Source organism: Gracilinanus agilis, chromosome X (assembly GCF_016433145.1).
Source record: "Gracilinanus agilis isolate LMUSP501 chromosome X, AgileGrace, whole genome shotgun sequence".
Lineage (NCBI taxonomy): Eukaryota > Metazoa > Chordata > Mammalia > Didelphimorphia > Didelphidae > Gracilinanus > Gracilinanus agilis.
Genome location: NC_058136.1, coordinates 40968576 through 40981915, shown reverse-complemented (window position 1 = coordinate 40981915; position 13340 = coordinate 40968576). Strand labels below are relative to the sequence as shown.

At 39.0% G+C, this 13340-nt stretch overlaps 1 protein-coding gene across 1 annotated transcript in view; it reads right to left on the bottom strand.

The window, feature by feature from the left end:
- The window catches only part of LOC123253653 (connector enhancer of kinase suppressor of ras 2-like), a 530144-nt gene that overhangs the window by 68205 nt on the left and 448599 nt on the right, over nt 1-13340 (bottom strand). Inside the window, 1 exon segment of the mRNA XM_044682811.1 lies at nt 4993-5041. Coding sequence (XP_044538746.1) covers nt 4993-5041 — 49 coding nt within the window.

The following is a 13340-nucleotide window of genomic DNA, read 5'->3' as shown; positions in this document are numbered from 1 at the left end:
CAAGTCTTTGCAAGGATGACAATGAATTAATCAGTTACATGCAAAGATCTTTGTTTCCAATAGATTATGTTCCTAGTTCTATTTCCTCTCTGAAGAATCACTTTAAAGATAAGAAAACTGTTATAAGCTCCTGCTTCTGCATGGATACAAATATATAAATATGTAGATACATAGACACATGTGTATCTATATTTATACATATGCTTCTCTCTCTCTCTGTGTCTCTGTCTCTGTCTCTCTGTCTCTCTCTGTCTCTCTGTCTCTCTGTCTTTCTCTCTCTGTCTCTCTCTGTCTCTGTCTCTCTCTGTCTCTCTCTCTCTCTCTGTCTCTGTCTCTCTCTCTCTCTATCTCTCTCTCTCTCTCTCAGAAGCACAGGGGATAAAGCAGAGTGCTGGGCCTGGAGTCTAGAAGTCTAGAGTTCAAATGTGGCCTCAGGCACTAACTAGCTGTGTGACCCTGGGCAAGTCACCTAACTTGTTTGCCTCAGTTCCCTCATCCCCAAAATCAGGATAATAAGAGCAGGAACCTCCTAGGGTTGTTGTGAGGATCAAATGAGATAATAATTGTAAAGTGCTTAGCATAGTGCTTGTCACATAGCAAGCACCATATAAAGGTGAGCATTTATTGGTCCCTGATCTCAAGAATGCACAGCCAACTCACAACTTCCTTCTAAACACACAGTATTTCCTGACCTCCTTGTCTCCTAATTTTTAGCTCTCTCTCCTTGAAAGTACCTCGAAATACTTTTAATTTGCTTATTTGTGTAGAGTTCACTTCCACACTCTATTTTTTGCTTCGTATTCCAGCACTGAATGCAAGGCTTAAGAAAAGCTTGTGAATTGAATGGAACTGAACTGAACTGGGATGTCTCTGTATCAGGAGACATTAAAGGGTATGGATAAGACTATGGAATGATGCCTACATAAGACTACAAATTGATGCCACTCATGTGAATCCAGAGTCATCTCTTCATCTTTCTACCTACATGAAATCCATTGTTGGATGTTAATCCCAATAAATCAGCTGCCCTATCCTAATCTACAGCAGTCCAAATTAGTTTAATGCTTTATTGGTGGCATGTTGTTTTTGCATGATTTCTCACAAATGCTTTTTAAAACCTTCCCATAAAATTCTAGTCTTGTGCTTCATCCTGACTTACAAGTATGGAGCTAGTCTCCCAAAGACAGAGCTCCATAGTCTTACCCTTTCCTCGTAATTCATGAAACATCGAGAGATTCCAATCTGCACTGGTAGAGACTCAGACCAATGAAATTGTGAATTTCTTAAACAAAACTATTATAAATGGCATGGTTAAAGACTAAAAGGTCAGTCAATAATTGAACAAAGAAGAAATTTAAAGGATCTGCTTATTTAAACCTCTATTTGCACTTGATTATTAAGGCAAATCTCTTATTTGTTTCATTGGAATATGTTCTGAATTAATTAAAAGTCATTAGTGCCCATCAATAAATGAAAATGAACTTGAATTTAACATTTTGCAGGGTACTTCTCTGTCAACATTCTTAGGAACAATTTCTGCAGTCAAGGTAAGCCAATAAGTCATTATTCTTCACAAAAGAAACATAGAGATTAGAGCTGGCTAATTTTCCCCTGCTGAAGCCACTGGCCAGAATTTGGACTCCACACATAACATTTGAATGTGCTCTGTTTGAAACCTTTTGCCACTTAGATTACTAGTGATTATAAGCTGGGAAAGGAAGGAGTGGAAAAAAAAACCCTGTCATACAGATGCTCAGAATGGCGAATGGTCTTGTGAGGATATCAATTAAAGGCTCCGTGGATGTTTGGCCAAGAGAAGATAAGATTTAAAAGTAAACCTGACAGCTATCTTCAAGGACTGTCATTTGGAAGCAGAATCAGACCTGTTCTTCTTGGCTATAGAAGGGCAGAATTGGATCATAGAAGGCCAAAATAATTCACATGTGAGAAACATAATGGAACAACAACCGAGTACCATTGCATATGCTTAAAGTACCTTACCTCTTACACCTATGGCAGTCTGGGTCTTTCATCCATGTTGTCACAGCCTGCTCAGGCTTTTCCTGAATAGCATGGCTGATCTAAACATGCACCAGAGTCAGTGAAATGCTAGTCCTCTCTGTTATAAGCTGTTTTCAATCATTTCCCAAGGCCACCATTGGGAAACAACCATTGACCTGCAATTACACCTTTGCTGCCATACTTATGGCCTATCCTGAGAAATTCCACACTGACCTAGGCTGCTGGCTACCCCTGGGTGCAGGAGGGTGTTTACTGTATTTCTTGATCCCCACTTGGAGAGGCACTCTGCCGCTGTCTGTGAAACCTATCTACTACCTGAATGGTTGGTTTTTATAGAATTCCTTTAAGGGAAATCAATTAGCACGTTTCCTTTGTAAAATCTGAGCTCAACCTACAGAAAGGGCAGAGAGTTAATAGATACACTTATTATTTTCAAAACATTGTTTACATTAAGCTAGCCCTTCGGTAAAGTTTGTGAACGCAATCAATAAAATACAAGTCTCTACAACTCGATTGGTTGACATTTTCAGAAAAAGAAAGACAACGCAAGAATATTTACATTTCGACATACAACTACATTACTGATTCTAAAATACATAAGCTAAGATGGACAGTTCAGGATGTTAAAGACTTAATTCTAATCCTAAAATGGAACACCAGCCTTTCAAAGGTGTGAATGCTTATTAATCATTTAAGTGCTAGTGAAGACTTTAACCTGAGGGGAGAGACACTCTAATGGATTTTACAATTAAATGTATCAGCAGTAACGTCTGCATGATATCAAATGTCTGGAGGAAAACCAAAAAGTAGAGTCAAATATTTGTAATTTTACAAAGTAGATCTGAGACAAATTGTCTAACTATCTGAAGATAATTATCTCTGAAATGAAGATCTCTTACAAAGTTTCCAATATATATACACAGTAAGTGCTTAATAAATGCTTTCTGACTGACTTGAATTTCAGTCTTGGGATAACAATTTCCTTCATAGTATTAATATTTTGGTTTCCATCAAGTGGAAGGTGTGGGGTTTGAACAGACACAAGTAAAAACTAACAAATATTATCTGTTTTTTAAAACCCTTACCTTCTGTCTTTGAATTAACACTAAGTATCAGTTTCCAGGCATAAGGGCAGTAAGGGCTAGGCAACTGGGGGCAAGTGACATGCCCAGGGTCACACAGCTAGTAAGTGTCTGAAGTCAAACTTGAACCTAGGACCTCCAGGTCTTTAGGCCTCGCTCATTATTCACTGACTCACCTAGCTGCCCCTAACAAACATTATCTTAACTCTGGTAACCTTGTTAAATGAGAGTATGAGTTGAGGAAGGGGGATAAATAAGGGAATGGTCTCCAGGCTAATCCCTGAAGAGAGGGCACCCGGATAGGGAGGAAGGTGCAAATGGAGCTCCCAAAGTCTTGTTCATGTTTTTTCTCTACATTTAGCTCTCCCCTTTGATGATTCCTGGTATTCAAACAGGAAGTGGTGGGAAAGTAACCTAACTTACGGGATCCAAATTGTCAGGAAGGTTTCTGCTCCTCTCATGGGCTACTTTGGTCAAATATGCATAATTCTTCTGTTCCTTGGAGCATAATAATAGATTGGGCAGAGTTCAGACCAGGATTGATTTTTCCAAATTATTTAAATTCAATTCATCATTTATTAAGCACCAACTTTGTATAAGGCATGATATTAGGATCTGGGAGTATAAAGAAAAAAAAAAGAAACGGACACGGCCCTCAAGACACACCTGTGCCACACAATTAGTCAAGTCTACTTCAAAAGAAGATTACATAGGCAGTTATAAAAGCCGATACACAATACTTCACTGACAGTTTTCATTTAATGTATATTTATAGAATGTGAGTATTTGTAAAAGACAGTTAAGAATGGCAAAGCAATCAACTGGCCTAGAGAGTTTTGTGGGGGGTTTTGCTTATGAAATCTCCCCAATCTGTTGCATCTGGTTAGGTTCCCACCTATCTGTATCTTGAATACTTTGAAATAGTATTCATACAGAGAAGAGGAAATAGTTGTGGCTAAACATTATAGCAAAGTTTGGCAAACTTAGCTTTAGAGACATGACCAGAACAAAGACAAGCCCCTAACTCCTCCCTGCTCCAACCTCAATGAGCATCTAGAATAAGACAGAGTTTTGTGCAAGAGATACTCCAGAATGTTTATGACTATAAATTCTGATAAACCAGGCCAGCAGTTCTCCAGATATGGTCCAGGGACTCTGGTTCTTCCTGAGACCCTTTTAGGGGGTCTAGGGGATAAAAATTATTTTTATCATCCTACTAAAACAGTTTAATTTCTAATACAGTAAAATATGATCCATATAGGCAAAAGTTCTTTTGATTGGACCTCAATAATTTTTAAGAGTGAAAAAGGATTTGGAGACCAGAACATTTTGAGAAATGCCAAACAAAACTGGAAACCATGTAAAAGAATGTTATAAGTCTCCTTACTGTTTTCTAAGTTTAGTACATCAAGAATACTCCAGTTGCAGGAAAGAATTTATATATATATATGTTTATATATGTATATGAATATGTGTGCATTTACAAAAAGAATATGGAGATATCGGAAAGTTGGTGATTACATAGAAACAGAATACAAATTAAACATTTATCCCCAAAAGTTAATGATTCTCCCATATTCCTAAATATATAGGTGAGAGGAAGTTTCTAGCCCTATAATTTTTGTCTGAACATATTTCATCACCCCTAGCTTCATGCATTTCAAACCTTCTTTTTTCTTTTTTACATCAGTATTCTTTTTCAAAACCACAACCTGGCTCCCCACCCAGTAACATTCTGGCACCTTCAATTGCTGCTCTCCTTCATCCTGGGTAGAAGTCAAAGGCAAAAGGAAAAGCAACCTTTGTATAGGAGAAGCGAAAATGAAACCTCATTGATTCTCATCCCCAACTTCTGAACATCATCCAGGTAACTATATTAAAGGTTTACCTTTTTCACGGGTACAGCTCCCTGACGTTCGGCGCCAGCGCCAGCATATCTATGAGAAAGAAAAATAATTTCTTAAGTTCAAGATAAATCAATTAACAGGCTGAAAAGTCAACATGGAGATTAAGGAGAACAAAAACACACATCACAAATGTGTAAACACATCTCCACTGGCATTATCATTGAAATACCTTCGGATCATGAGTGAGGTCAATGGCAGAATGACATGGCTCTGCATATGACATAGGCTTGGAAAGATGATTCTTTTATTTGCAGCTTATACAATACAGGAAATAGAAACATAAACAGGGCCACCTTCACTCTGCTGAATCACCACTGGCCAAATTTAATAAAACTCATTCCAGGGTTGCAGCCTGCCACCCTTAAAATAGATTGTGTAGGTGTTTCATAGAAGTTTTATTAAGTTGGCCTCATACAAACTAGTGGAAATAGCCTCTAATGATCTCTGAAGTGTCAAAATTCATCTTCCTTAATATTTATTTGAACACCCTGGCCATCTGTAATTGAAAACAGAGTTTCACATTCAAGTTGAAATAAACACACACACTATCCTTAATACTCAAATCATTGGGCAACACACATGGTGTGTATAGATATCTAAATCTACCCATACCTATATCTATATTTGTACATATAGTTATGTATGTGGGGTGGGTGGTTGTGTAGAGATGGAGGATAGGGAATGAACAAATGATTTCCCTAAAATGGGAAACTCCATTGTGAAGGACTTCCTCTACAAAAGCAGAATGGCATCTTCTCTGGAGCTTATAGTCTTAGGATATTTCCTAGAGCCTTGGGGGGTGAAGTGCCTTCACTGACTCAGGGTTAGCTAGCCATTGTCAGAGGCACTCTGCCTTCCTGGCTGGCTCTCTAGCCATGACACCAAGCTGAGTCTCAGTATGTAATACATACATACATGCAGACAGATACATGTATATAATATGCCAGATTTGGTTGTGGCATCTGTGAGTGTGAAGCCTTTTGCAAAGTGTTTACTTGTAAACAGTGAGGCAGGTCAGCTGAATTGTAAATAGTAACTTAGTGCCAAGATTCTCCATAGTTAAATAATCTCTGGGAATATTATTTTGTATCATGTTGGACTTCTTAGTATCTGAGTTGGGTACATGAGGGTAAAAAGCAGTTTTCAAACAAATGACAATCAAGGAGACAAATTTTACTTCTTTTACCTTTCCTCCTCTACAATGAATTGGCCAGACTAGTTGCCTGGTCAATGAATGATCAATCAGATCTGAATCGCCTTTTGTACCTAATCTGTTGTTTAGTGTGGAAGTGCCAATAGGGCAGAAAGATAATAACCTCACAAATGATTGAATGCTCACTCTGTAGCTACAGTGCAATGTAAATGGTACTCCATGGGACAATAACCCAGAAAACAAAAAAATCAGTCCATCTTGCAAAAAAAACATGTAGGAGGGAAGGGGGGGTCCTCAATAATTTGTGATAAGTTCCTTATGTTGTGAAGCCGTCTTTCAGCAGCAGCTGGATGGCCACTTGTCAAGGAAAGTGCAGAGGAGATTCCAACTCAGGTACAGGTTGGACTCAGTGGTCTCTGAGGTCCCATTCTACTCTGAGATACGTGATTCATTTGAATTAATGACTAAGTGCTATATTGTAAAGGATTACGTTTTGTAAATTACAACATGACTCAGCTTTGACCAAGGAGACTGCAACAATTAAACATCCTCTATGGAATAATGCAAAAATCCACTTGCAACATCACCGGGCTCCATTCCAATGGCTCTAAGTACCTGATGGTGGTTCATGGGAACACCCTTTACACTCATTTGCATTAGTTAAAGGGTGGTATTTATAAAGCATTTGCAGGATTCTCAGTGGATTAAAGCAGAAAATACAGCCTCAGGTGCAAGGAAACTGAATCGTGATGTGGTTACAAACGTGAATTGGTATGATAGATCTGCAAGAGCTAGTTTGTGCAAAATCACAGAGCTAAAGAGGAAATAAAACATTCCCCTACTCCAAATTATCAAGTTATCTAAAGCTACTGATTTTTGTATTACCCTGGACCAGTGATTCCCAAAGTGGGCGCCACTGCCCCCTGGTGGGTGCTGCAGTGATCCAGGGAAGCGGTGATGGGATCAGAAGCAACCATGTAGGTCCCTTCAGACTATAAATAGTCTTAAATTATTGCTTCTAATTAAAACTAAACCTTAAAGGTAAAAATATACATTAGGCTGTATATTCCTAAAGATATGGAGGACAGTGATCATGAGTTTATCATTACTATGGAGGATACACTGAAACCTTTAGAGGCAACAGTGGTGGTTTGTGGAAAGGGGATAGAGTGGTATTGGTTTGATACTCTCTATGTCATTATGGGGACAAATGTTTCCCTAGAGCTCTGGAAACAGCTTAAGTAGAGAGTAGGTCTTAGGTCCACCACGGTTCTGACAGATTAGTACTTTCCTAAGATATCAGCGAAGTATATGTTTATTCAAAGGCTAGCTTAGAGATTCTGGGTGCTTAGGAGTCAAGGGCTACCTAGACACACAATCACACTAACCCAGAGGTTGCCCAATTCCTAGAGGTGTCAGACTTTCAGGTTTCCCTCTGAGCAATTATAAAATGTCGTGATTGTTATAATACTGTGCCTGAACTATAATTATATGTGGCATAGCTTAATAAACTGAATCTGAGCTGCCAAAATCAATATCAAATTAAATGAAAGAATAAAAACGAGAAGGGCGAGATGTACAACTAGACAGTTTCAACCCGATCTATTGAAATAGCCTACTAAGATAAAGATAAATGTACAAACACTAAGACAGAACATTGCTATCTTCAAAACAAGTTTAACCAATGTGAATCAATGGTCAAGACAAAGAGGCCAAAAGAGCCTAGAAACCACTTTAGCTAGCAAGCATAATCTCCTTGACAAGCAGAATGAATATGGGCGACCCTAGTTCAGAATAGAAACTCATTTGTTGAATCTCTTAGAAAACAATGGGGAAGATCATGAAAATTTTCACATCCTATAACAGTAAGAAACAGTGGAAGGGGAAAATGAATTTACCAGCAGCTTAGTGAAAGACCCAATGGACTTAGACCATAGTAAGTCAACAAAAATTTCTTATAGTTTAACTACTGTACTAATCACTTGTAATACACATGGTCCTTGGTCTCTAGTAGCTCATATTTTAGTTGGGGAGACAACAAGCAATATCTATGTATATAAAAGATCAATACATTGTAAGCGCGAGGTGACCTCGGAGGGAAGGTGCTAGTAGTGTGGAGGACTGGGGACATCCTCCTACAGAAAGTGGGTGGTCAATCAATAGGACTCATCCGACAATATGAATTACTTAGCAAGATGCTGAATATAGACCACGAACTAGGACAGGAATTGAACAGGAGGAAGAAGAAGGTGAGATGCGTTGCATTTGGGATATTGGGCACCAGTTTTTAGTGCCTTCAGGTTTCTCTCTGAAACACAGGTCCATCTGTCCATCTTTTTAAAAACAATATTTTTCATCTGATGATATGTGATGGTACAGGCACTAGAGTTAAAAAACAATGCAGACAGGCATGATAGACCTACTTATGCTGCAGGACAAGACTAATAAAGAACTACATATCAGAAGTGGAGTTAAAGAAATAGAATCAGAAAAGGATGTGGGCCAGTCATGTAACAAAGATGAAGAATAAGAGATACATGGTCTATGTTTTCCTTTAATACTGACACAATGTCAAGAGATCTCAAGGATGTCCAGGAGCCATACTCTTGCCCAAGATCACATATGCAAAAGGCATAGAATATACATGTATTAGATGTGAGTTGGTATCAGATTGAGGAGAGGACATGAATGGAGCCCCAGAGGTGATGATCTACACTGGGGCAGGGAATGCACACAAGAATTCAACTAAAGATCTATTGAAGGACTGAAGGTCTCTTCTAGTTTTAAATACTAGGATTTTAAACATGTTCATGCAACTGATAGGAGGGTCCTAGTCTGCATGAGAAGACTGGACTTCAGGATGAAAAAGGCATGGAAGGTGGTGGGGAGGGCACTCATGGGAAAGGTAGGAAGAAAACTTTAACCACCAAATTTGCCTTCTCTCTTTTGCCTAGGGATAACCTTGGGGAAAAGGACAATGAATATGTTATACAAAGGCTATATGAGCAATTAAACCTTATAAAGAGTTTACAAAATACCTCTGGTAGAGTGAGAAAAATTATGCAAGACTCCCCACCCTTTCCCCGAACTGGTGAGAATGGAAGTTAAGTGCATGAAACTGAAATCAGCACATCCCTAAGATAGGTTAATAAGGCTGTAGGCATCAGCCTCAAATAGTTAGGAAAGCTGCTAACTGAAGCAGCTCGAAGCATTTCTTCACATCTAAGCTTTTACCTGTGAAAAATCTAGATTCAATTTAATTAGTTACAGCTATGTTTAGATGGTTTTTTGCAGTGATCTGTGGGAAAGTTTCTAGCAGGAAAATAAAAATATGCCCAAATCAATCTTCTCTTTTGAGGTAGCGAGGTATAGAAGAAGAAAAAAATCCCAAAGAATTAGATTTGGAATTTAAAACAAAAAACAAGGGTTAAGTCTTGGATCTATCACTTCTTGTGCCTCTGTGATTTCAGGCAAGCCCTGGTTTCCTCATCTGTAAAATGAAGGGGTTGGGTGAAATTTCTAATTTCACTTCTTCCAGCTCCTGTGACTCACGATTTCTGGCTCTGCCAGAGTGGTTGTAACCCTGGGGAGCTTTAAACATTTCTGTGAGTCAGTTAATTCATCTAACATCCCCAACCTGTCTCATAAGGAAGACATGATGACTGTCAAAATCAGTCACAGAGGCTGGGCTCTCTGACGCACTTTACATTTATATCTCTAGTTAACTCCTGGCTTCCTGGTGGTAAAAGCAAAATTCATTCTACTGGAAATGTTGGGGCTAATTGAGCAGTAGACTCGATTTTACAATTTGTGTATATGAACTGGTAGGGCAAATTGGGTGCTGGGGGATTTCTAGAAAGTCCTTGACGCTTCCTTCTGACAGTGTGTTCTATCACTCTGTCCTGCCTTTGCTCTTCACTGGTATGCCAGGAAGCCAACCTTTCAAATGACTTTGGTTCTCCTGCTAGATAATTTATAGATAGTCTCTGTGGCATGACCAAATTTCCTCAGCCTATCTCAACATGGTTCTTTTGCTTCATTACTGAAGTTCAAAGGACATTACTATGCAGACTTTTACAACATGCATTCTTTTTTTAAACCTTTACCTTCCCTCTTGGAGTTAATACTGTATATTGGCTCCAAGGCAGAAGAGTGATAAGGGTAGGCAATGGGGGTCAAGTGACTTGCCCAGGGTCACACAGTTGGGAAGTGTCTGAGGCCAGATTTGAACCTAGGACCTCCCGTCTCTAGGCCTGGCTTTCAATCCACTGGGCTACCCAGCTGCCCCCACAACATGCTTAACTTGGGGCCCATGAATAGATTTCAGGGGGCCTATGAACTTGGTTGGGGAAAATCATAACTATTTTTATTCATTGCTAATGGAAATTTAACTGAAATTTAGCATTTTTTTCAATTATTGAAAAACATGATTCTGAGAAGGGGTTCGTAGGCTTCACCACACTGGCAGATGAGTCTATAATGCAAAAATGGATATGAACCCTTGATCTAAGGCCTATGAGAATTGCTTGGTTGGACCTCTTCTTATGTTAACTGGGGTGGGATTGAGTAAATCAATGACACTGCCATAATAAGTAGGAAAAGGGAAGATTCTAGAACAAAATCTTAAGTACAGCTCTTACTCCTAAGGAAATATTTTAGTGGGGACAATGTTCAGGGCAAAAACAGCCTTGGTCAAACCACTTGGTAAAAATTCTAGGTCAACACTGAGGATTTCTCTATTTTGAACTTGATGCCACCTTTCCAAGTTTTTCTTGGACTTGCTAATTTCCTAAGGTGATGCAAATATTCCACCCATTTACCTCAAGTGGTGAATCTTAATCATCTCGCTAAAGGTCAACGTCCCACACACTGTGCGCTCTTCCTCCTTTCACAAATCTCCTACTCTTGTTGTGATAGAGAATCCTGTTTCCTTCTGCTCAGTCCTTTCTGGTATTGCATCTCCCTTTTTGACCTCTGATTTAGCAATTGGTATCCACAGGCAACTGAGATTACCGAGCTGCTTCTTGGCTACACTAGAAGCTTCATTGCCCACACAGTGGCCTCCTTTAGAGGTTGTCTTGTTATTTGGGGGCACTGGTGACACAATCATGTGTGACTTGGCCCAGATGGCAGACTAACTGCTTAAAATAGTGTTGATGTGTTTAAAATTATACATAATGGTGTAGTAGAAAGAGCACTGGCCCGTGAGTTGAGAGTCTTGGGTTTAAAGAACAGGAGAGATAGGAGCAGGGCAGCTAGATGGCATGCTGGGCCTGGAGTCAGGAAGACACAGAGAGCCAGACATGACTGAAAAGACTGAACAACAAAGGACAGGAGCTGTATGGCTATGAGTAAAATTTGGCTAAATACTCTGAGGCTATTTCTTTACCTGTGAAATAGGAATAACAATCTTTGTATCCTGTTCAGTTGTTTCAGCCATTTCTGACTCTTCGTGAACCCATTTAGGATTTTCTTGGCTTTTTTTTTGTTTTGTTTGCCATTTCTTTCTCCAGCTCATTTTACAGGTTTTTTCCAGGCCTGGCACTCTATCCAATGTACCACCTAGGATAATAATGCTTGTATGATCTTCCACCAAGTTACTCAATAATTCAGTTCAAGAAACACTCATTATTCCTCTATCAAATAAAGAATGGCACTCTGCTAGGTGCTAGAGATACAAAGACAACCTGGGATGGTCTTTGCCCCAGAAGATCATACATTCTACAGGGGTGTGGGGAAGAGAGGGGGGAAGGAAAGGGTCCAAAGAGAGATAAAAGAGCAAACACGGGTAAGTCAATACTTGTGAGAAAAGTATTTTGAATACCTTAAAGGGCTATTTTAAATGTGGGTCATTATGATTCATAATTCAGCAAACATTTCTTGAGTATCTCTCATGTGCACCAAGCTAGGCTTGGGCTATGGGAGATATAAGAGGTGTGGGATACATGGTTCCTACCTTCAATGAACCAACAGGTTAGTTGGAACTAGGGTAAAACCACATTAAGTGAGTGCATAAAAACAGGGCTAAGGTCTGCTTACATTCATTTTCGGTACAAAGTTTATTAGTAAGTTTTGTTCTGGTATAACTGAGATGCTTGGAACCACGAGACCTTTCAGAAGGTAATGTATGGCAGAGTGCTCTTATTGAGTATCAGGGATTTAGGGCTATTTAGGGAATATTTAGGGATATTTATTTATTAAACTTATTATAAAAATAAATATAAAATATTTTTGGGAATTAACTGAGAAGAGCTTGACCAGAAGGTTAAATTGTCAACCAATTAGGAATTCTTCTTGGGAGGAGGAGACTGAATAGGTAGAACAAAAAGGTGGTCAGAGGGGTAGATTTGGAGTTAGAGAGTGGACATTCATGTCCTGATCCTGCTTCAACTTAGCCACTCTGCTGAAACATTTCCTCATTGGTAAAATGAAGGAGTTGGATTAGATCTAACTTCTTCAGGAATGAGGTTACAAACTTAATCCTGGAAAGTTACAGTAAATAATGCATCACTAAATGTCAATCACGTCTCCTTTCATAGATGAAGAACTTGGGTCAATAGCAACTCATGGATCAGGTCTTTATCTCTTTATCAAGGGAAATATTGAGAAAATGCTAGTCCCTAAGATTACCTTGTAGGCAGAGCTAAAGTGTACCTTTTTCCCTTTTAGATTTATGGAATTATACCTGCACTGAGTGAAATAAATGAGAGCACTGGGTTAGGGAGATATAAGGTTGGGAAAGGAAAAGTTGTACCATTCTGTTCTTAGTAAATCTGCTATTGGCTCTAAGATGGACCTTCCTTTTCCTTGTTGCTATAGAAATTCTAACACTGCTTTTGTTATTATTGCTGTCATTTTTTTTAAGGAAAAACATTCTTTTGCCATTTTGGGCAAGACAGAAATTCACCTTTGATTTAATATCTTGCTACAGGTCACTTAGGTATCATTTTAGACACTGAAAACAGTCAAGGTCAGTTCAAAAGCATACAGTGATATTTTGAAATGTCTTTGCTAACTTTAAAAGGAGGTCTAGTTCTTCAACTGTAAGCCTTGTCCTTGATAAATAACTCTACTCAAATAGGTCTGTGCTCTTGAGAGGAGAGGAAGATTAAGAGACCTGACAGTGTGTCTTTTCCTTCCTTCCTTCCTTCCTTCCTTCCTTCCTTCCTTCCTTCC